Source organism: Elephas maximus, chromosome 19 (genome assembly GCF_024166365.1).
Source record: "Elephas maximus indicus isolate mEleMax1 chromosome 19, mEleMax1 primary haplotype, whole genome shotgun sequence".
Classification (NCBI taxonomy): Eukaryota; Metazoa; Chordata; class Mammalia; order Proboscidea; family Elephantidae; genus Elephas; species Elephas maximus.
Window position 1 is genome coordinate 56032582 of NC_064837.1, and position 23412 is coordinate 56055993.

General features: G+C 36.6%; 1 protein-coding gene across 16 annotated transcripts in view; it reads right to left on the bottom strand.

Moving 5' to 3' along the window:
• BPTF (bromodomain PHD finger transcription factor) overlaps positions 1 to 23412 on the bottom strand; it is a 148464-nt gene that overhangs the window by 61921 nt on the left and 63131 nt on the right. For 10 of the 16 annotated variants that reach the window (XM_049858679.1, XM_049858673.1, XM_049858676.1 and 7 more), the window contains 6 exons: positions 17359 to 17547; positions 12514 to 12701; positions 10716 to 11071; positions 10182 to 10313; positions 1875 to 2004; positions 1130 to 1268 (listed from right to left, as the gene is read on the bottom strand). In XM_049858679.1, the coding sequence (XP_049714636.1) occupies positions 1130 to 1268; positions 1875 to 2004; positions 10182 to 10313; positions 10716 to 11071; positions 12514 to 12701; positions 17359 to 17547 (1134 nt within the window). The remainder of the gene's footprint in view (positions 1 to 1129; positions 1269 to 1874; positions 2005 to 10181; positions 10314 to 10715; positions 11072 to 12513; positions 12702 to 17358; positions 17548 to 23412) is intronic. The other 6 variants (XM_049858682.1, XM_049858680.1, XM_049858685.1 and 3 more) reach the window with 2 other exon arrangements.

Sequence of the window (23412 nt, forward strand, 5' to 3'; positions counted from 1 at the left end):
CACAGATAACTGGAACAGTATCTGAGATAACAAAATGGTAATAAAAGAAATTGAAACACCCCTTTGGAATTTATTGTAATGGATATTGAGCTTAGGTATAATTAGATTAATAACAGAACTGAATATGGAATATTTCATTCAATAAACAGCAATATTTATTGAACATCTACTCTGTGAAAGATACTCTTAGGAGGTATAAAAATAAAACAATTTCTACTGAGTTTTATAAAATACATATTTTTTCCTGTTAAAAGATAAACCAATGATAACTTTCACATATTAAGAATTTCACAAATCTACCAGCACAGGTTTTACCAGAACCACTCCCAAGGAAGCCAAATGATTTAGCTAGGTATGTATACGCTACTTATTGGGCACTGTAAAATCTCCTAGCTTAGGCTTCACAGGAAAGAACATACCACACCATAAATTAGCAAATTATATTGCATAGCTAACAGAACTGTTTTTGAAAATTGCTTAGATAAGAAGAGAGATTCCATGGTAGAATACAAAAAGGGCAGTGGAAGACTTGGGTTTCTAGCCAGGGTTTTATTACTTCTTATCTGGTGAACCCCAGCACATCATTTAAGGTACCCACAAAATAATTTGCTCATGTAACTAAGTTTTGAACTACATGGTCTCTTAAAAGGGCAGTATGCCTCTTGAGTTCTTTGATTCCAAATTAGTACTAGAGTTTGTTGGCCAGTATTATCAACTGAGTTAATACCTCATTTCTGTGTTACGGAGGCCTATATCACACTTCCTTTCTGGTGTTGCTAAGTACTACAATGCTAAGATGACCAGATCCGTGACTCCTCAAGAAGTCAAGTAGAACTTAATTTCAGAACAACAAGTAGGTAGCCAAAGCCTCTTTTCTGTTTTTAAACAAAAATGTTCCATTTTCATCTTTCTTCACCTGAGATCTTAAACATCAAAATCCTGTGAATAAAAGTAACTTAAAAAACTTTAGAGTTTATAATTAATAAACTACATTAGTAATTTTGCATCTTCTATTAAAAAATATTCAGAAAAATGCTTTTCTTCAAAATATGACCAACATACTATAAAATTATAAGAAATAATACAAATCAAAAATGGTTATATAGGAAAAAAGACTTTAATTACTTACTTTCTTCTAATGACTTTCTGTAATTCACATTAGTATTGCCTGGCAATTTAGGAACAAATCTGTAAACGTGAGTTTTACTAATCCAGCTCCAACCACCATATCCTGTTACTCTGTATTCCTCTCCTTTTTGTTTCCAAACCTGGTGGAAATAAAAATATTATACAACAAGAATGACAATGCCTAGACAGCACAGGTGGTTTTATAAATTTTTACAAGACCATTAAACCAAGCAAACTAATTAAATTTACCAATCAGTTTGATTTTTACTGGGGAGGCAAAGATTTATAAGGGGGAAAAGGAGAGTTATTGTTAAGAAGTACTGAGCTACTGTGAAGGGTGATGGTGGTGGTGGTTGCAAACCATGATGACAATAATTAATGTCACTAACTGTACATATAAGAAATGTTGAAATTGTAAATGTTTTGTTCTATGTATTTTTACCACAATTAAAAGAAATTTTTTTAATGTAGAGAAAAAAAGATTTATGAAAGAACTCAACACTCTTTTCTAGTACACAAAATTTAACGCAAATTTATAATTTTATAAAAATTTCAGCAAATTAGTCTAGTAACTTTCATATATTCTACTAAAATAAACTTATGTTTATAAAACTGCCAGAAAGACTTACTTCCTTCCAACTATATTAAAAAACTGCATCAAAAGTAAGACAGAATTATTAAATATTCGAATTGGCACAGTAAGAATCTTGGAAATTGCTGTTTAAAAAGGTTATAATAAAAACTACCTGATGTTTGACTGGAAATGTATATTTCACCCATGTAGCCTGTTGCATCGTTTCTTCTTCTTCTTGTTTTTTCTCTTTTTTTTTAACTTTCTCTTTTTCTTCTCTTTCGATTGATGTCATCCTGTGTAACCTAAGAATACATGAATAGGAAAGAATTACCTTTAACTTTGAAAAATAAATAAAACAAGATAAAATATAATACTAAAAATTAGAAAAAACAAGAAGAAAAATGTTAGTTATAATCCTGCACTCTAGACCACCCCAAATGACAAAAATACGCAAAAGTGCTGTCCTTCCCATATGCCTCCCCATAAGAAATACTAGCTCATGATTTATTCCTAAAACATTGTACGCATCTATCAACATTCATGTACCCTTTTAAATAATCTATTATGTATTTACCCAGAAAGGATATTCCTGATTTTAATCAATGAATAACCGCACTAGGAGATCTTTCCCTATCAGAATATCCAGATCTTTTTGAAGACTTAAATAATATACCACTGCATGGACATACTATGATTTATTGAACCAGATCCCTTTTAAAGGATACTTTATTTTATTCCCAGATTTTTTTGGGTAGGAGGAAAGGTTGGGAAGGAGGGGCCACACCAGTTTCAATTACTAGACAGTAGGGCACAGGCCATGCTCTCTCCTCAGAAAGGAAAAGGATCCTAGCTCAATGTAGTGAGTACCATTGCACCTACAGTAAGGAGACGGGGAGGCTTGTGGTGAGAGGGGATCCTGGCTCTACATTAAGGTCATCACACCGGAATTTTGTGAACAGGAATATTTCCCATAAACTGACACATTAACCAAAACCTACAAAGACAGAACCTCCTGTCTCTAAGAGGTCTAGTGATAGAAGAGTTGCCTTTAAGAACCCGGGGATACCCACAGAGCACACCCTACCCAGATCTTGCCAACTCCTTATGTGCAAATATGTGGCAAGAATAAACGGCCATCATGCAAACTCGGGGTTGTGGCGGGTGCTGGTAAGATGTAAAGGGGGGTAAATTCTTCTTATCTTCATCCCCTAACCAAACACACACTCTCTCATGGGCTCTCTCCACCTACCTATCTCCATTTTTAAGGTTTGTTTCTCTGTAACTATACCCATTGTCACTGAGTCAATTCTGACTCAGAGCGATCTTACAGGACACAGTAGAATTGCCCCACTGACTTTCCAAGGAGTGACTTGCAGATTTGAAATGCCGAACTTTTGGTTAGCAGCCAAGCTCTTAACCACTGCGCCACCAGGGCTCCCTCTGTGACTATAAAACCATTGCCACTGAGTCAATTCCGACTCACAGGGACCCTAGATGACAGAGTTGAACTGCCTCATAGGGTTTCCAAGGCTGTAATCTTTACAAAAGCAGATTGCCACATCTTTCTCCCTCGGAGTGGCTGGTGGGTTTGAACTGTCAACTTTTCAGTAAGCAGCCAAGTGCTTAACCACTGTGCCACCAGGGCTCCTTAAGGTTTACAGTCTCTCACAAATTGATGGGGGGAGGAGAAGGGAAGTGGATTCTCACCAGGGATTAAGTGATTGACTCAAATCCCATGGATTCATCAACACTCTTGGAGCTAGTGAGTGGGGCCAGCCTTTGTAGGCACAGTAGTGGGGTGCTGTTGCTGACGTCAAACTGATCTTCAGGTTTGTACACTTCACGCTGCCATCAATCACGACGCTACCCTGCTTTCCCATATCTTCATTTAAACTGAGGTAGTATCAAACTTTCAAAATGTTAGCTAAACTGAGAAGTAAAAAATATTACTGCGTTGGCACTTTTTAAATTATGAGAGAAGTAATCATTTTTTATGTCTACTGGCCTTTCATATTAATTTTTCTGTAAAATGCCTGTTCATATCCTTTGTCTTTTTTGTACTGGACTATTTGTCCTTTTCATTTATAAAAGGTCTTTGTCAAATAAGGAAATTTTCCATTTGTCCTGCAAATATTTTTCCTCAGTTTGTCATCTGTCTTTTGAGTTTGATTATAATATTATTTTTCCACACAGAATTTTAAATACATGTGTCCACTTTTTCCTCTATGGCATCTGGGGTTTATATCTGTTTAAAAAGAAAGTATCACAACAAAACAAATAAATTAATCCATGCTTGCTTATTGAAGTTTTATGTGTTTAATTTTAGGTTTTCTTTTTTTTTTTAAAACATTTTCATCTATCTCAATTTTTTTTTGTTGAGTCAAGAACTAGGTTATATTTTGCCTGAATATGTTCTCCCACTCTGAGGTACAATGCTACCATTATCTAAATTCCCACAAGTGTTTAGGTCTATTTCTGGATTCTCTCTTCTATTCTACTGCTCTACTTCTTCTCTAGCACAAATTGTTTTGATTATTGTAACTTCAATATATGTTTTAATACCTATGCCCTTTTTTAGAACGTTCAGGCTACTGCACATTAATTTTTCTAGATCAATATTAGCATTATTTTGGTTAAGCCTCCCCACCCCCCAAGGAGGGTAAATCCCAACCACAATGCAAATGAATTAAAATGTAATCAATCAGGAGAGAAACAGCATCTTTAGAAAATACAATATACATATCTAAGCATATTTTTTCATTTATGCAAATTATCCTTTATATAGTGTCATTATTAAAAGAAGGTTCAAAGGAAAATATAAACTTGTCTTTGGTTCACACAGTCTGGCTTTAGTTTTCTGGAGAATTTACAAGGGCCTCTCCTGGCGAAATCAGTCGGCGAGGCCATGGGCAAGTCCTGCAAAGACAGCGGGCTCACCACAATCAGGGGTTCTGGCAAGACTGCCATGTAAAGCAGGTACTGCCCGTTCAGCACAGATACGATCAGAAGCGGACTGCTCTGTACTTCCTGCTTCTGTGCCTTTGGAGGGTTCTGCGGTGTAACTTGGATAAATTCTCAGCTCTCTCCACTGACTCAGGATTTGACTTTCTTGGGTAGTCACTATTTACTCACCTGCATTACAGCTTCCACAAGTTAACTGATGTTTTAGCCTCTGTTGTTCCCCCTGACCCTACAGATTTTTGCCTTAAAAAAATCTCTGCTGTAATTTCGGTGGAGCTCAGGAGGAAGCAAAATTAAATGTGTTCATTCGATTTGTTAGTGTAACTTCGAACTCCCATTACATTTTCTACATAATCACTGGTTGCACATATGAAAGCTTACTGCTCTGTATGACAGCCACCTTACTGAATTTTCTTATCGCTTCCAATAGATTTTTAGTTAAAAAGTTCCTGGCCTTTCTAAGTATATAACTGGATCATCTGCATATAATAATTGTGTCTATTATCTTGCTAATATTTGTTTCATTTATCCTGGCAACCTGCACTGGCTAGTATTTTTAGGAAAAGTTAAATAGCGGCAATAGTTGGCAACTTTGTCTTGTTCCTCCTAAATATTAATGGGAATGCTTCAAGGGTTTCACCATTAAAGCATGATGGTTTGGTTTGAAATACATCTTTAAAAGGAGAGAGACTATTCCTACTTAAAACCAAAAACCAAAACCAAACCCAGTGCCGTCGAGTCGATTCCGACTCATAGCAACCCTATAGGACGGAGTAGAACTGCCTCATAGAGTTTCCAAGGAGCGCCTAGCAGATTCGAACTGCCAACCCTTTCTTCGGTTAGCAGCCATAGCACTTAACCACTATGCCACCAGGGTTTGTACTTAACTAATCTTTTTTTTTTTTTTCTTTAAGCAGAAATTTATAGTGAACTTAGACAAATACCTTCTTAGCATCTAATGAGATTAGGAAAGTTTTCCCCTTTTGATGTCTTCAAATAGCATGATATTAATAACCCCCTAATGTTGGGTGTGGAGCCCTGGTGGCACAGTAGTTAAAAGCTCTGCTGCTAACCAAAAGGTCGGCAGCTGGAATCCACCAGCCACTTCTTGGAAACCCTATGAGGCAGTTCTACTCTGTCCTGTAGGGCTGCTATGAATCAGAATTGAGACAATGGTAATGGGTTTTTAATATTAGGCATGGAGCCCTGGTGGTACAGTGGTTAAGACCTCAGCTGCTAACCAAAAGGTCAGCAGTTGGAATTCACCAGCCACTCCTTGGAAACCCTATGGGGCATCTCTAATCTGTCCTATAGGGTCACTATGAGTCAGAATCAACTTGAAGGCAGTGGGGTTTGGCTTTTTTTTTTAATATTGGACAATTCTTCCATGTCTAGGTAAAACCAATTTAGGCATGATTTATATTATTTCTTAGTTTACTCCTGAATATATTTGCTAATGTTTTATCTAAAGTTTCTTGTATACACATCTATTTGCTATTAATTATTGATCAATAATTAATATTAATAATAGACAGGGCCACAATTTTCTTATTTAGGAACTATCCTGTCAGGTTACATAACAGTTTCATATAACAGAAGTAATAATCTGGAAGAAATCCTTCCTTTTCTACTATGTTGGAGAGTTTAAATAACAGAATCATTTGTTCTCGGAACCGGACAAAGAATATATCTATGAAACCCTGTGGTCTCCTTACTGGTAAGTACAATGATACCTGTTAAACGGACTCAAAAATTATTTTCTTGCCTGAGAAAACAGTGTGTCCTGTGCCCTACCATCGAATGACCAAGACCAGTGTGGCCCCTACTTCCTAACCCTTCCCCCATCCAAAAGGGGGAGCCCCGAGGGCCTCTTTCTCTCGATGTAGGAAGCCTGCATACTATGTCGTGTAGTGAAAGAGAATCAGGAACACGGGCTGGTATGTCCTCTTTTTTATTCCTGATATTGGTGATTTGTGCTTACTCCTTATTTTTCCTTGAAAATCTCATTAGAGGTTTTGTCAGTTGTAATAGTATCTAGGTGTGCGTATATACATGTACGTGTGTGTTGCATATATATATATATATATACACACATATATATATGTGTATAATAAAACACATAGGGGGCACAGTTACGGACACTTCCTAGACATAAACAAACACCTCGTGGGGTTGGTTTACTGGGTTTGAAGGCTTAGAACCATAGTCTCATGGGACAACTCAGTCAACTGGCATAACACAGTCCATAAAGTTTATGTTCTACACCCTAGTTTGGGGTGTTGCATCTGGGGTTTTAAAAGCTTGCGAGCAGCCACCTAAGATACAACAATTGGTCTCTACTTCATCTGGAGGAAAAGAGAAAGAAGGAAACCAAAGACTCAAAGAAGAAACTACTCTAAAGGACTAACTGCCTACACGAACCATGGCCTCATCTACCCGGAGACCAGAAAAAACAAGATAGTGTCCAGCTACAATTACTAACTATTCTGACCAGGGACACAATAGATCGTCCCAGACAGAATGGGAGAAAACATAGAACAAAGCTCAAATTCTTAAAAAAGGCCAGACTTACTGAACTGGTAGAGAGTAGAGGAACCCCTGAGGCTATCGCCCTGAGATACCCTTTAAACTCTGTAGTGATCACACCTAGAGGTCATCCTTTAGCTAAATAACAGATTGGCTCATAAACAATATCACCTGTGAGTACTGTGATCCTTTAAAAAATCATCTATATAAGACCAAACAGTTAACATTTACCCTAAAAACAAAGATGGGGCAGGAAAGCTAGATTAATGGAAATGGAACAACCAGAATGGAAATATCGAGAATGTTGATAACACTGTGGAAAATGTAACCAATGTCACTGAACAATATGTATAAACATGGTTAAATAGGAACCTAATTTGCTATGTTACTTTTCACCAAAAACACAATAAAATATTATTTAAAAAATTATAACAGTATCTAAGGTATGTTTGTTTTCTATCTCATTAAATCTACACTTATCTTTAGTATTTTCTTAATCCAGGTTGATTTACCTGTTCGTTTTCTGACTTCTTGAGATGTATGCCTATTTAATTTGCAGTTTTTCTTCTTTTCTAAGACTGAAGGCTATCAATTTTCATGAGGTGCTCTTTAGATACATCCCACAAATGTATGCAGTATTTTCATAAACACTCAGTTCAAAATGTTTCCTACATTCCATTATGCTTCTTCTTGGACAACTGGTTATTTATTTAGAGGCGTGTATGTAAGTTTCAAACATAAAGCACTTGAATTTCTTTAAACTTTTACCACAACAGTCTATAATCCTAAACAATACTGTAATATTACGTTAGCATACATGTTACATTTTATATAAAGGGTATCATACTACACGTATCCTTTTACTGCTTGTTTTCTCACCCTACTTTATGAGGTTGAATCTTGCTGACACTTGTGGGTCTAGTTTGCTTTTTGCTGCTTATAAGCAGTCCCTTGCAGGAATATACCATAATTTAAATACACCTGATGATGGACATTTAAGGATTGTTTCCAAATTTCATCATTATGGAACAATATTACATTCTACATGCCTCCTTGTATACACGTTTAAGAGTTGCTCTAAGGAATTTAGTTATTGGTAGGATTGCATTTTCAACTTTGTTTTTACCAAATTTCTGTAAAATGGTGTTCTAACAATTATGCTAATTACTCTTATCAGCAATGTATCAGAGTTCTCTGTTCCTATCATGTCACATTTTTGCCAATCTGATGACTATGAAACAATAGTCCCTGGTTTTCATGTGTATTTCCCAGATGACCAGGGAGGCTAAGCATCTTTTCACATTTCTTGGCTATTCATGTCTCCTCTTCTGTGAATTATGTATATTTTGGGTTTTTTTTCCCCCTACTAAGTGGTTTGGACTGTATAAGTTCTTAAATATATTGTGGATACCCAGCCCTTTTTTTGATGATTATACCATTCCATTAAAATACTAAAAATACCTTCAACCAGTTTATGACTTAGTCTTTTAAAATGATACATTATTATAAAGCTCAAAAGCAAACAACAACAGAAAAAAAAAAACCAGTATTTACTGTATATACATATGTGACAAAACTACACAGTAAAAAGAAAAGGATGATAAACCACAAACTGAACAACTGTGTTTAGTTCACATGAGAGGAAAGGTAATATGAGAGGAAAACAGTAGCAATAATTATGGTAATATTCCTATTTTTAAGTTGGGTGGTGAATTCACAGGTATTCATTTTATTATCACCCATTATAATATACATTACACACAATCTTATACATGATCCCATATTACATAATAAACATTTTTTAAAAAAAGTCATTTACAGTGTGTGCACACATACACACACACTCACTCATTCTCGTCTGATATATACTATACAAATGGAAGCAATAATGCCTGCCTTATATACTTCTTGGGAGGTAGAAAAAAAGGAAGAACTTCCTTTACTCCAGGGTCATAATCTCCTACATTTTTTTCTTAAATGTTTTAAAGTTTTGCTTTTCATACTAAGGATTTAATCTACCCAGAATTCAATTTGTGTACAATGTAAAGAAGGAAATAACAATCTGCCACCAACATGGATAACCAACTTCCCCATCAACTCTTAATAAATAATTCATTCATTCTTTGTAATGCTACTCCTGTCATATATCCACATATAGGTTGGGCTTTTCTGGATTCTTACCACTGATCTATTTATTTTTGCACCTACACCACGATATTATTATAGCCTTAAAGAAGGCTTGTTACTTAGCAGGGCAAGTTGCTTTTCCTAAAAATCTCTTTATTATAAAGTACAACACAGATATAAAAAAATGTAAAATATATTTATATAAAAAAACAGTACAAGGTTATACCTTTGCAACCGACCCTGTAGAGGGGCAGAGAAGGTAGAATGACTCTTACTCTTTCCTTTATAGCTTTGAATAATTTTTGAAAGTTTTATCATAAGCTTATATTAGGTTTGTATTAACTTTTTTCTTTTTTTTCCATTTCTGGGTTCTTAATAACTTTTTAAAGACTAAAACAAATCCACCAGGGCTAAAAAGTAGATTCAAGTCACAAAATTTTTCTCTTAACCATCTACTTTAGTCCCACAGCTCTCGGTCCACTTGGGAGTTGAACCCAAGTGTCAAGTGAGACACTCAACTAGAGTCGCGGCCAGACACTCAATTCTAAAAAAGAATGTAAACCAGATGCCTAGCACACAACCTGGAATATTCAAGAACAGACATTCAAAAAATGGGAGTGCTCTTTTTATTCAGTAAAAAAATTTTTTTTACTTTAGAAAATATTTTTTAATTTTCACAAAACTGATCTCATTTGATCTTCATGAAGTGCTAATTTTCATCAATGTTTACATCTTATAGAGGAGGAGAATGAGGCCAACAAGGGTTAAGTTTTTAATACGGCATCTCACATACATTAACTTTTATCAGTAATTAATATTTCCAGAAGAAACCCAATAGTCATCTTTTACAAGGCTCAGAGCTCACCTGGTGTGTCCCAAAGATTCCCGCCATATTGGCAGCATCACAACTGGTTTAACTGCACACTCCAAAATGGCTAAAGCTAACGCGAATTCTCTGGGTTTGCTGCACATCTGGACTGCCTTGATCCAGTTGGCCCTGTGGATCAGAGCAACAGAACAACGGTTTCACTTAGTTGATCCGAAGTTAAAAGCACAACAGTTGTAATTTATGATGACTCCATCTTATAATGCATGTATTTCTAGGTGAAGGAATCCCAGAGGTCATTTAAACCTCCAACTCCTTAAACCTTCTACAATGTTCCGGAACTCTGTCCGGCCTCTGCTTGATTCCAGAGACCAAGAATGCTTCCTAGAAATCTCCCAAATGCTGGTGCTGGTTAATACATACATGCCTCTAACTTCCTACTGTTCTGTTGACCAAACTGACTGCGTTCATTCAATTTATTGGCACTGACATTTTAAAGTACACTCTTGCAATAAGCACTTTATAAATATTTAGTATGCTTAATAGAAGTAAATTAACCTTAGTCTCTTTTACCTGTGTGATGCCCAATTAGGATGAAGAAAGGATGAAGGGATGTTGTTTTCTAGTTGGGTGATAGTCAGTCTCAGAGTAGATATGGTAAGAACTTTGGACCCATGGACAGAACCGTTCCATTTGAACTCTCCTGCTGGAGTCAGACAGAATTTATGTGCAAGATGCCTTCTCTTATCATGATCTTCTCTGTGCTGGTGCTTATTCAAAGCAAATGAATTGGTAGAGTACTGATTGTGATAGACACGATACTTCCCTTCTTGACCCAATTTAAAATAATTATTGATATTTCCTTTCATGACCACTTCCTTTTTGGTGCTAAGTCGTGAAATTTCTCCTTGAGAGTTAACTACCAGAACCTGACAAAGAAAATAAAAACACTCTATTATTTATATCAAAGATGTAAATGTCTTTCAACAATTTGAATTAACAATGCATTCCAACTAAAGTCTATAAGATATATCTTATGACTGAACTTCTGAAGTTTAATGGCTAATTGTTACAATTAAGCAGGCAAGATATGCCTGCAAAAAGAAAAAAAACTAACATTTATATGTCAGGCACTATTAAGCACTTTCATATATCTCAAATATACACATGAAGCTATGTGCAAATCATTCACTTATCATTATTTCAAACTTATAACATGTATTTTAGGGAAAAGGGAGGGTATCGCATATACTATCCCCCCAAAAATATATTCCTAAAAATACCTTTTCTTCTCCTTCTATCATTCCAGCTTTAGTGCAAGAGCCTATGGATACTTTAAAACAATGTTTTCAAACAGGTGATCCCAACCCTTTAGCGGACTATGAAGTCAATACCCATTGCTGTCGATTCTACCTCGTAACGACCCTATAGGACAGATTAGGGTTTCCAAGGAGTGGCTGGTGAATTCAAACTGCTGACCTTTTGGTTAGCAGCTGAGCTCTTGACCACTGTACCGCTGGGGCTTCTTCAAGGCAGCAGTGGGTCTTAATCAGCTTTTCAAAAAATGAAGTATAATACAATAGACTAGACTAGGCAAGAAAATGGAGTGCTGCCCACACAGTAAGGTGGAACAGTATTTCAGGCAACTTTTGAATGTATGCACTGTGTTGCTATGAAAAATGTTATTTCTCACTGAGGATCACTGTCAAAAAGAAGTTTGAAAATCACTGCTTTAAAGTAACTCCTGTGGCTTTTTTTTTTTTTTTTTTTTGAAAGAGCACTGTATATTCTTGCATATCTACCCTGCAAATAATCCTCAAGGCTGGGAGACAATAGTTGTAGCCATAGTTCAGCCACCATGGTTAGCTGGAGGGCAGAGACACTGAGCTGTAGCTGCAGTCCTGCTGTCCATGGTCAGAGCTGAGATGAAGTGCTGTTCTATACACTGGAAGCTCCACCCTTCAGCTGCAGGTTAACTGACGTGACAATAGCTGGAACTGCACATTAAATCATCTACAGCTCTTTCAGAAAACCAACAAACAGCCCACTCATTAGCATATATGAGAAAGAAGGCTCTATTTCTTTAGAATTGTATACAATAAAACTGATCATGTAGTAAGAAAGTATACCACTCACAGCATTTCTATGCGTGGATTGAAATTTGAGTGCATAACTATACCTATAATATAAACCTAAATTTTAATCTTGTTACCTACTATGCTCTTGAAAGTGGGGAAAATACAATTCAAAAGTAGGTCTACACACTTCCCACCTGTTTTTAAAATTATTTCACATTTCAGAGACTTTTTTTTTTTTTTTTAAACAGAAAGACCACACCTTTTGCCTTCCTTAAATAATAGGAAAAACACACCTCTTTGCCTTCCTTAAATAATTTATTTGCTTCATGGGCTGCAGCTGCCACCTGCTGGCTTTTCAGCTGACTCAGTTTGCTATCTGGATTCCGTAATCTGGTGATAATTCGAGTAGAACCAGATCCACCTCTCCCAGCTCCAGGAGACTCACTTCTTTCGCCATTAGACTTCTCTGATTTGTAATCACCTATTTCCAAATGAAAAAGGCACAAAGTAATTGCTGAAGGTAAGTAAATCATAAACAATACCACCCCATTCATCCAAAACTCATATCCAGTGCACATCTGAGATCCAGAAAATTAAAAGGAAAAAAAGGCCTTGAATAGCCAAAGCAAATGCCATTAATTCTTGAGTGTTTTACTTCAAAGAGAGTATGTCAGAACGTTACTGTGAGTCATTTATTGTTTTAAAGGTAACTGAAACATGTTCGGCTACCTGGTTTAAAGCTCAACTATTAGAAAATGGAGGGGATGGGTACAAATCCAGAAGTAACAAAGACAGTAACTCAAAACACACCTTAACAAAATGTTGCCTTAGACAGTCAATATAGATTTTTGTATAAAAAGGGAATTCACTTTAGAAAGATTTCTACTGAAATTTTGTTTAAGTACCTAATAGACTTGATCTTATAAACATAAATGCCAAATGAGTTTTCTAAGGAATCTAGATTATTGTCTGTTTGCTTATTAATATAAAAATCAATTAGTTTTTTAGTCTGCTAAAGATCTCTCATGTTTCGTAGTCATTTAATTTTTTAAAATGACAGATTTAACTACCCGGGAGCAATTTCTGCTCTATATACCCATGAATCTCAATTTGACTAAATATTTCTATACATTCTGAAGGTATCATATCACTGTCCATTTTCTGCTAGACAGTTGAACAAAACCTGATTTTTCTTTTCTTAATCTATATGCTTTTTAAAGACAGTATGGCACTGGTGAAAGAAAGGACAAACAATTTATTGTATATTCATATAGATGGAATTTTAAGTAACTAGAAGGAAAAATGGGATTGGGAAAACCGGCTATTAATTTGGGAAAAAATGAAAGTTAACATCATTAGTACACATTTGTTAATTTTTTCTGTTCAACACCTCCTTTTCTTTCCTTTAGGGAGATGCTTTCCCCACTTCAATCATAAGATTCTGACAGGGCTGCAAACCAAGTATCCCGCCCCTTTGAGATGGGCAATGGGACCCAGCTTGGCCAGATACAGCACTTTACTGGGTGGTCACAATGACATCCCAGGTCTGGCTATGCAGGCCAAGCCACTCACATCCTACCCCAATTTTTAAAATCTGGAAATGAAGAAAGGGTCTTTGCTTCTTGTATTGGTGAGCAGAAAGGGTATAAATTAGGGGTTGGCTGCTTTTACTCCCACAACGTGGAAAACATCATTAACATCAGGAGACAATAACCACCACCCCCTCCCACCTTGAGAGAAAAATGGAGAAAATGTGAGAGGGAGAAGTGAGAGAGAAATGTGGATAAACTCATTTGGTTTCCTGAATCCAATAATGTATCTAAGGCTGTAACCACCTCTGAAGTTCCCAATTGTATCAGCCAATACAATTTCCTTTCTGTTTTAAGCAAGTTTGAGATGGACTTTTGACACTTGCAATCAATAAATTCTAAATAATCCAGTAAAGTGTTTTAAGATTTTGTCCCCAAAATATGGCACTGATTAATTCAAGATGGGGTGGGAGAACTGAGTATATCTTGCCACACTGTGAAGCCAGTAACCTTGAATGTTTAACACACTGCAAAGCAGCTGGTCAGAGTATCAACAATTTTCCCTTGGGACACAGACCATGAGTCTACCCATGCTGGAGGTTTAGACAGACCAAGCGTGGTAAAATGCCAGGATGTTGATCTCTGGTGGCTACTTCTTGGGACCGTCGATAAAGTCCCACAATAAAGACATAAGAGGCATCTTTTGGACTAGGCTGGACTTCCTAAGGGCAGAAAGGGAGTGGCACAGAGCGTTTTAAAAGACAACCCTTGATTAGAGACAACAATCCAATACTGCTGAGAGTTAATCCTTTGCCACTTGGTAAATCTGGAGCCTTGAGTGGTGCATAAACTGCTAACTGAAAGGTTGGTGGTTAGAGTCCACCCAGAGGTATCTCAGAAGAAAGGCCTGGTGATCTACTTCTGAAAAATCACCCATTAAAAACCCTATGGATTGTAGTTCTACTCTGACACACATGGGGTCACCATGAGTCGGAACTGACTCGATGGCAACTAGTTTGGTTTTTAAGTTTAATGCAAATAAGATAAGGAGGCAGAAAATGCATCCCCAGGGAATAAGACTTGAAGGGGGCAGAGAAAGAGAACAAGGCTGAGAGTACAGGTCCTTAAGAACACCCTCTGCCAAAGGCTGTAATTCCTCCTGTTATAAGGAGTGCAATGCAGCCTGGAGGCGGAGTACAGACCTGCTTTACCTCAGCCCCTGTAGCTCACTGTTTAATGATAACAGGAGGCAGAAGCCTAGGCAAACCCTATTCAAGCAGGGCTAGGGCTTTTGGCCTGCTAAGCCGTCATGCTGCAGGGTGGAGGGGGCTTATCTTCAAGGACACTAACCCATGTTTCCAGATATGAGGTACTAGCTGGGTACCTAGGAAGCTATGGGGGTCCAATTGCCAAAGAAATGCCAAACCTGCTGAACTGGGATGTCTGCTTGTTTAATCCTACAGCAATCCCTAAGGACTCCTTCCCAACAACAGCTAGCAGGAACGAGGCTGCTAACACAGAATGGCCTCCACAGGGGACTCCTCCCATGCCCTTCTCCCCTCTCATCTATGGTCATTCTCCAACCAGTGGCAGCCAGACTGATCAAAGAACATCCTCCACTGCCAAACCAGGATGATAGCTGTCACAGGTGGTTAAATTTATACTTTGGCTCATGGACTGTGAAATCAAGATGAGCCACATCTGGATATTACCAAGAGTGATGAATGTACAACATTAAAAAATCCTAGATTTGCCTCTAAATATAATTACCATATGTAATCTGGGGAAAGAGGTTTTTGGAAAAGTCTTCAGTTGTGGGTGAGATCTTTGCATCATGTTAGGCAAAAACATGAATTGTATGGAAACAAATGTTGAGTACACATTTATGTGCTGAGCTACCAAAGGGTGGAACTGTGGATGTTTACTGCTTTCTGTCTTTGCAGAGTCCCTCTTTTTTTTAGAAAACCATTCCTACCCCACTCCAATCATATACTTTTGCTGGAGCCATCAATCATAATACCTTGCCTGCCCTGGCCACAGGGGTGGGAACAATATGATCCAAGATAGGCCACTCAAATTCCTTCCTCAGGGACTTTTGATTTGGAGCAGAATAGGGGCCTTGCCTTTGGGTCACAGACCTTGGAAAGATATGAATACAAACAGCTGATGCCATCTTCCCTGCTACTTGGAAAAAGCCTGTCTGTATCAGGGGAGAATTAAGTTAATATACAAACATATGCAGACCCAAAAGGTAAGAGAGAAAGAGAGGAAGACAGAAAGAGTTTTGATACCTGGGTCCAGTTATGTCTGCTGATGGCTTAGACAGCCCAATTGCATGAGCTAGTGACAAATTCCCTTTTCACTTAAGCTACTTTAAGCTGGTTTGGTCGATTGCAATAGAAGAAGTCCTAATTAAAACAGATTTCTACCTCACACCATACACAAAATTACACCCCAGGTGGATTAAAAATAAGTTATGTAAGTCTTATGAGAAATTACAATAAAATATATTTATATTCTTGGGATGTAGATAGTCTTCCTCAGTAAGACACAAAATCTAGAAACTCTAAAGGAAAAGATTGATAATTTAACTATATAAAAACTCTACAACATATAAAAAGTTAAAAAAGCAATGACTATATGAAAAAGGTATATATGTGAAAATCAAAGATTAATGGCCATAGTGCATAAAGTATGCCTACAATTTATTACAAAAAATACCAAAACTCAGCAGAAGAAAATAGGCAAAAGATATAAGTAGTTCACAGAAAGTTCTAACATGTGAAAAGCAGCTTGACCACTTTAGTAGGCAGGAAGAGCAAAATTTTAAATCAAATACTTTTTACCATTCACAAATATGTAAGAGATTGATAATGCTGAATTTAAGTGACAGTATGGAAAAGTAGTTAAGTGTGTAAATTATTAGTATAAATCTTGTTTGATGTACAATTCGGCAGGAGCCATCAATATTTTAAAATGCACCTACCATTTGACCCCGCAATTCCACTTCCTGTTTCTATCCTGCCAGAAATACTTGCACAAGTACACAAAGATACATGTTGAGGATGTTAAAAAGCATTACTATGAAAAAACTGTTAACAGCCTAAATGTTCATTAACAGAAATAGTCCATGTATTATGGTTCAGCCATACTGTGGAATACCATGCAGCAGTTAAAAAGAATGGATTCACTTTATAACATGAAAAACATCTCCTACATACATTACGGACTGAAAAAAGTAAGATGCAGAACAATACATGCAGAATGATCCCATTTATGTAAAAAACAAAAAAAAGCTTTTTTGTAAATGCACATACGTGAAGGTAACTGCACGGAGAAAGATCTAAATCTTGCACACTAAACTGCTGATGATGGTTACCTTTGGGGGGATATATAAAAAGGGACTTGTATTTTTTTCTTCCGTGTGTTTTGTATTTATTTAAACAAAAACAATGAGTGTGAGTGCTAACTCTATTAAAAAAAAAAAAAAAGAAGAAAGAAAATCCAATTCTTCCCACCCCCACCAAACTTTTAATTAAAAAAAAAAAAAATTACATCAAAAAAAGTTGAAAAAAAAAACTCCCTTTAATGTATGAAGTGTATTCTTACCTATCTCTTCTTGAATAGAGACAGGTGTATGGGATTCTCTTTCTCCGTTTTCAGGATCATCAGCTGCCTTAGCAGAGTCCCTCTGGGAAGAACTGAGTTCACTGCTGCTGTTACTGTTCTCCAGATTAGGCTGGATGGAGGTAGTGGGAGCACTAGTGTTACTGCTGTCACTTGTCTTGTTAGGTTCTTCTAGAAAAATAGAATACCTGATTTTTACATTGGAAATTACACTGAAAACAACTAATTGTCAGAAGAGACGTTTAACCATTTCAGGATTTCATCACAAAGCTAGATTTTAAAAAATAGCTGCTTATGTATGAGTAATGCAATGTATGAAAAGAAATTTGCTAGCAACATCCTATGAGTTACTTTTTTAAGAGTTCTAGTCAATGAACTCACTGACTCTTATCACTTTAGTCCACAGACAAGGCAGACAACCTTTCAGATACCCTACAGCTGAAGAATAACAAAGTGACCAACTAGCTCACAAAACTTAGGGTGCACGAGATAGTGCAGAAGTGGTTCTGCTGAGATAAGATCTCAAACATCTGAAGAGTTTATAATCTCACTTTTCAAAAGTATTCAAACAGTACTAGAAACAGAATTAAACAGATTTATTTACCTTTAAGATTTTCTATCTAAATTCTGTGCTTCCAAATTAACTAAATGCTAACACCTAAAAATACTGCCATCTTGTAAGGAGAATGTACTGCTACTACAGGAAGCATACTTACTAAAAGTATATTTAAACAACACTACTATAAACTGAAAGCCTAAATTTTTCCACAGTAACTCAGAAATTAAGAGACAACTTCTATCATTTTTGCCACTAATAAGATACTCTTTAAATCAATCACCTAAATTAAAAAGTGACTGACATTATATTACAAAGGCTATTCATAACGTATAATGAGCTTCTATTTTTTTTTATGCAGGAAAAAAAAACCAAAAACCTGATAGAAAATATATGGACAGTCACACAGATACAAAAAAAGTGAAAATGGTCTTTAAACATATGGAAATACGCTCATTTCATTCAAACTAAAAAAAAAAAATGCAAAGTAAAACTATATGAAGAAACCACTCAGTCATAAGACTGGCAAAAATCCAAGTCTGACAATACACTCAAGTGGAGAGGCAGTGCGTTAACAAGTACTCCCACACATCACTGGTGGGAATGCAAAACGATTCAACACGAATAAAAGGGAATTGACAATATCTACAAAACTTACATATGCACTTACCCTGAACCTAGTAATCTACACCTAGAAATCTATTCCAAAACACACTGGCAAAAAATACTAAATTACTTTTCTACGGAGCTATTTACTGCAGCATTATTTATAATCACAAAAGGCCAGAAACAAAATGTCCACCAATGAGGAACTGGTTGAATAAAAGAGGATACAATGGAATATCATGTGTCCATAAAAGAGATCTACGACAATTATTATACTGAGATGTGAAATGATCTTCAAGATTAAATGTAAAAATGACATAAACAGTATACAAAACATTAGTAACAATGCACAAACACTAGAAGAGAAACTACGTAAATGGGAGCTCCTAAAAATCAAACACCTATGCTCACCGAAAGACTTCACCAAAAGAATAAAAAGACAATCTAAAGATGGGGAACAAAATTCTGGCTATGACAAATCTGATCAGTGTCTAATCTCTAAAATCTACAAGATACTGCAAAACCTCAACAACAAGACAACCCAATTAAAAAATGGGCAAAGGATAAGAACAGGCACTTCACCAAAGGAGACATTCAGGTAACAAACAGATACATGAGGAAACGCTCACAATCATTAGCCATTAGAAAAATGCAAATCAAAACTACAATGATATACCATATCACCCCAACACGGCTAGCATTAATCCAAAAAAAAAAAAACACAAAATCAAAAAAATGTTGGAGAGGTTGTGGAGAGACTGGAACACCTATACACCGCTGGTGGGGATATAAAATGGTACAACCACTTTGGAAACCGATTTGGCACGTCCTTAAAAAGCTAGAAATAGAACTACCATATGATCCAGCAATCCCACTCCTTGGAATATATCCTAGAGAAATAAGAGCCCTCACATGAATAGATATATGCACAACCATGTTCACTGCAGCACTGTTTACAATAGCAAAAAGATGGAAACAACCTAGGTGCCCATCAACAAATGAATGGATAAACAAATTATGGTATATTCACACAATGGAATACTATGCAACAATAAAGAAAGACAATGAATCCGTGAAACATCTCATAACATGGAGGAATCTGGAAGGCATTTTGCTGAGTGAAATCAGTCGGTTGCAAAAGGACAAATATTGTATGAGACCACCATTATATACAAACTCATGAAAAGGTTTAAACACAGAAGAAAACATTCTTTGGTGGTTATGAGGGTGGGGAGGGAGGGAGAGAGGTATTCACTACCAAGACAGTAAATGAATTATTTTAGGTGAAGGGAAGGACAACATACAATACAGGGGAAGTTGGCACAACTGGACTAAACTAAAACCTACGAAGTTTCCTGAATACAACCAAACACTTCGAGGGACAGGCTGGCAGGGGCGGGAGTCTGGGGGCCATGGTTTCAGGGGACATCTAGGTCAATGGCATAACAAAGTTTGTTAAGAAAATGTTCTGCATCCCACTTTGGTGAGTGACATCTGGGGTCTTAAAACCTAGCAAGTGGCCATCTAAGATGCATCAATTGGCTCCAACCCACCTGAAGCAAAAGAGAATGAGGAACACCAAAGACACAAGGAAAGTATGAGCCAAAGAGACAGAAAGGGCCACATGAGCCAGAGACTCCATCAGCCTGAGACCAGAAGAACTAGATGGTGTCCGGCTACCACCAATGACTGCCTGGACAGGGAACACAACAGAGAGCTGGAGCAGGAGAAAAGTGGGGTACAGAACTCAAATTCTAGTAAAAAGACCAGACTTAATGGTCTGACTGAGACTGGAGGGACCCCAGAGGACATAGCCCCCAGAATCTCTATTAGCCCAAAACTAAAACCATTCCTGAAGCCAACTCTTCAGCAAAGATTAGGCTGGACCATAAGACATAAAATGATACTGGTGAGGAGCGTGCTTCTCAGCTCTAGTAGACACATGAGACTAAGTGGGCAGCTCCTGTCCGGAGGTGAGATGAGAAGGCAGAGGGGGACAGGAGCTGGTTGAATGGACACAGGAAATACAGGGTGGAGAGGACGAGTGTGCTGTCACATTATAAGGAGAGTAACTAGGGCCACATAACAATCTGTATTAAGTTTTTGTATGAGAAACTGACCAGAATTGTAAACTTTTACTTAAAGCACAATTTAAAAAAAGATTATATATAAAAAGAAAAGTGCAGGATAGTATTTTTAGTATGCTAACTTTTGTGTAACAAGGGGAGGAAAATACAAATTTATGGACATATTTTGTTTTATTTACAAAAACAAAAACAAACCCACCACGTAACTAGGTATGTAACTACAAACAAATAAAAACAGCTACCTATGAGGGAAGGGAAGGAAATGGTTACCTAGGAGAGGAAAGGGACAGAAGTGAAAATACTCTGAATATACCTACTACATAGTTTTGACACAGGAATCATGTAACTGTTTTGCATTTAAAAAAAATTAAAGTTAGAAATTTGATTCCTAAAAATGGAATACAAACTAAAACAAAGGAACCTAAGTATATTACAAGTTGTTGATATAACCATACAGAAAGAAATAATTATTTCAAATAACTTTAGAACAGTTTTTTGACTGTTATGTCCTTATTGAAAATATAGTATAAGGATAGTTACCAAAAAAAAAAAAAAAAAAAAAACAACTCTTAAATGTCATTTAGTAGTCTTACTGCCAGCAGTAATACTGGTATTATGAAATCACTACTACATATAAAATCATTTCATCAGCATAATAATCATGTAGTAATTATTAATCCATATCAGGATATGAATATCCTGTAAAGAATAAAGCAAATGCATAATTAAGTTACTGCTGTTAGGAACTAAGGATTCCAGTATAAGAGAAAAGAGATATAAGTGCAAAAACAAAGAAATTAAGTAATAATCTTCGATCTGAATTTGAAATGTCAATTGAAAGTCATGATCTTTTTTTTTCTTAAAATATGTATTTCCTAACTCTACTAAAAAAGCCTAGAGGCAACGTGAGTCCAACAGCAATAAGCACTCCCGGACCCAGACTGTGGTCTTTAAATACCATTTCCTACTAACAGGAACCAATGCTTCTTAGAGGAATGAGTGATTCCAGGTCTGGGGTAATAAACGTGTAAGACAAGCCTCAGACACGTTATTCTCCTAAAAGGAAAAGAAGCTATCGAAGACTATGGAGGTCATGGCAAAAGCACACAAAAGCGAAAATAAAAGGGCTCCCACTGGTAAATATAAGCAAAATGAATGATAATTGCAACTGACTGAACCAAATTAAACATATGAACATATGATCCATGGGCTCAAACTGATCACTTAAAAAAAGAGAAAGCCATGCTGCCTCGCCCTCCCCAAAACCCCACAACTCCTAATTCACTACTGAAGATAACCAGGGCACCAACTCCTGACTCTGACCGTTAACAATTAAAGGGAAAAAATTAAGCATTTATTCTACCATTCCTGCTCAAACTATATTTTAGGGTATTAAAAATAACCTTAGTTAATGACACAAAATTCTTCACAGAAGTCCAATCAATAAACACAGAAAGAAATGACAGAATTAAAACCATCATATTATAACCTCCCAGAAGATCCTTAATTCAGGTAAGATCATCAATGTATGAGAGGTTAACAGGGAACTTTACAATGGAGGGGGTCAGCAGAGGTCACCACCTGAAGCTACTCATCTATCTTAGCATTTCTAAAGGTAGAACCACCAGACATCATGATTCTTCGATGTGGCAGGATATGGGCACTCAGTATACTGTGAATCTAATCACGCCTTTAGAAAAAAATTAAACACCGTGAGGAAGTAAACAGACAAATCCCAAGTGTGAGGCATTGCGTGGGAGGAAACACTGGATTTCTTCAGTAAGCAGAAAGAAAAAATGGAAAAAAAAGTGGTGGGAGGGGACAGTATACTAGATTAAGGGACTCGAGAAGTAAAACCAAGTGTGGCATGTCATGTATGGACACTGTTTAGATTTATTTCAAACACACCAAATGTTATTTAAAAAAAAAAAAAAGACCTTAAGTCAACCGGCAGTTTAAATATGGAACGGTTATTAGAGGGCATCAAGGAATTTTGAGTTTTTATAAAAATGATAACGACACTGTAATCGTGTAAGAAGAGGTTCATATTCTGGAGATGTATGTAGGACTGATATGATATGATGTCTGGAACTTGCTTTAAAATACATCAGTAGGAAACAACCCAAGCTGACATCAACAGGAGAGGTATAAACAAACTGTGGTATAATTAACACAGAAGAATATTATAATGCAGCCAATGCAAAAGAATTCCAGCAACCTTGTATTAGTCATATAATATAAAGTGAAAAAATTAAGACCCCCAAAGCTACTATTAACAATACACTTGCTGTAAAAGATCAACTCAATGAAGTAAGAGTATATGGGTAACACATCACTTGGACCTCTGGTAGCAAAAGCCTCACTTCTACTGGGTTTTCCTTGTAAAAAGGAAAGCTAATAATAAACATAGGATTCAGGGTAACAGTCATTTGAGGTAGAGGGATGGGATTAGTGAGTGCTTAGATGTAGGTCAGTTTCAAAGCAGGATTTAGCTCTTTGTTTTGGGCTATGGGTACCCAGGTGCTTTTATAATTCAAAAGCTAAATAAATGAATTTAAGGGGGCTGAAAATGGGTGTAATTAAGGATTATGATTTGTCTACTACTTTGCACTTGGGTTCAAAGGAGGAAAATTTTTAAATTTCAGCCAAAAAAAAAGAAAAGGGGGGAAAAAAACGGGAGTAAAAAACAAAAAACATGGGTCAAACAAGTATGGCAAATTCTTGGTAATTTTCTAATCTAGGTATTAGCTATTGGGGGGGGAGTCATTATATGAATCTCTCCACTTT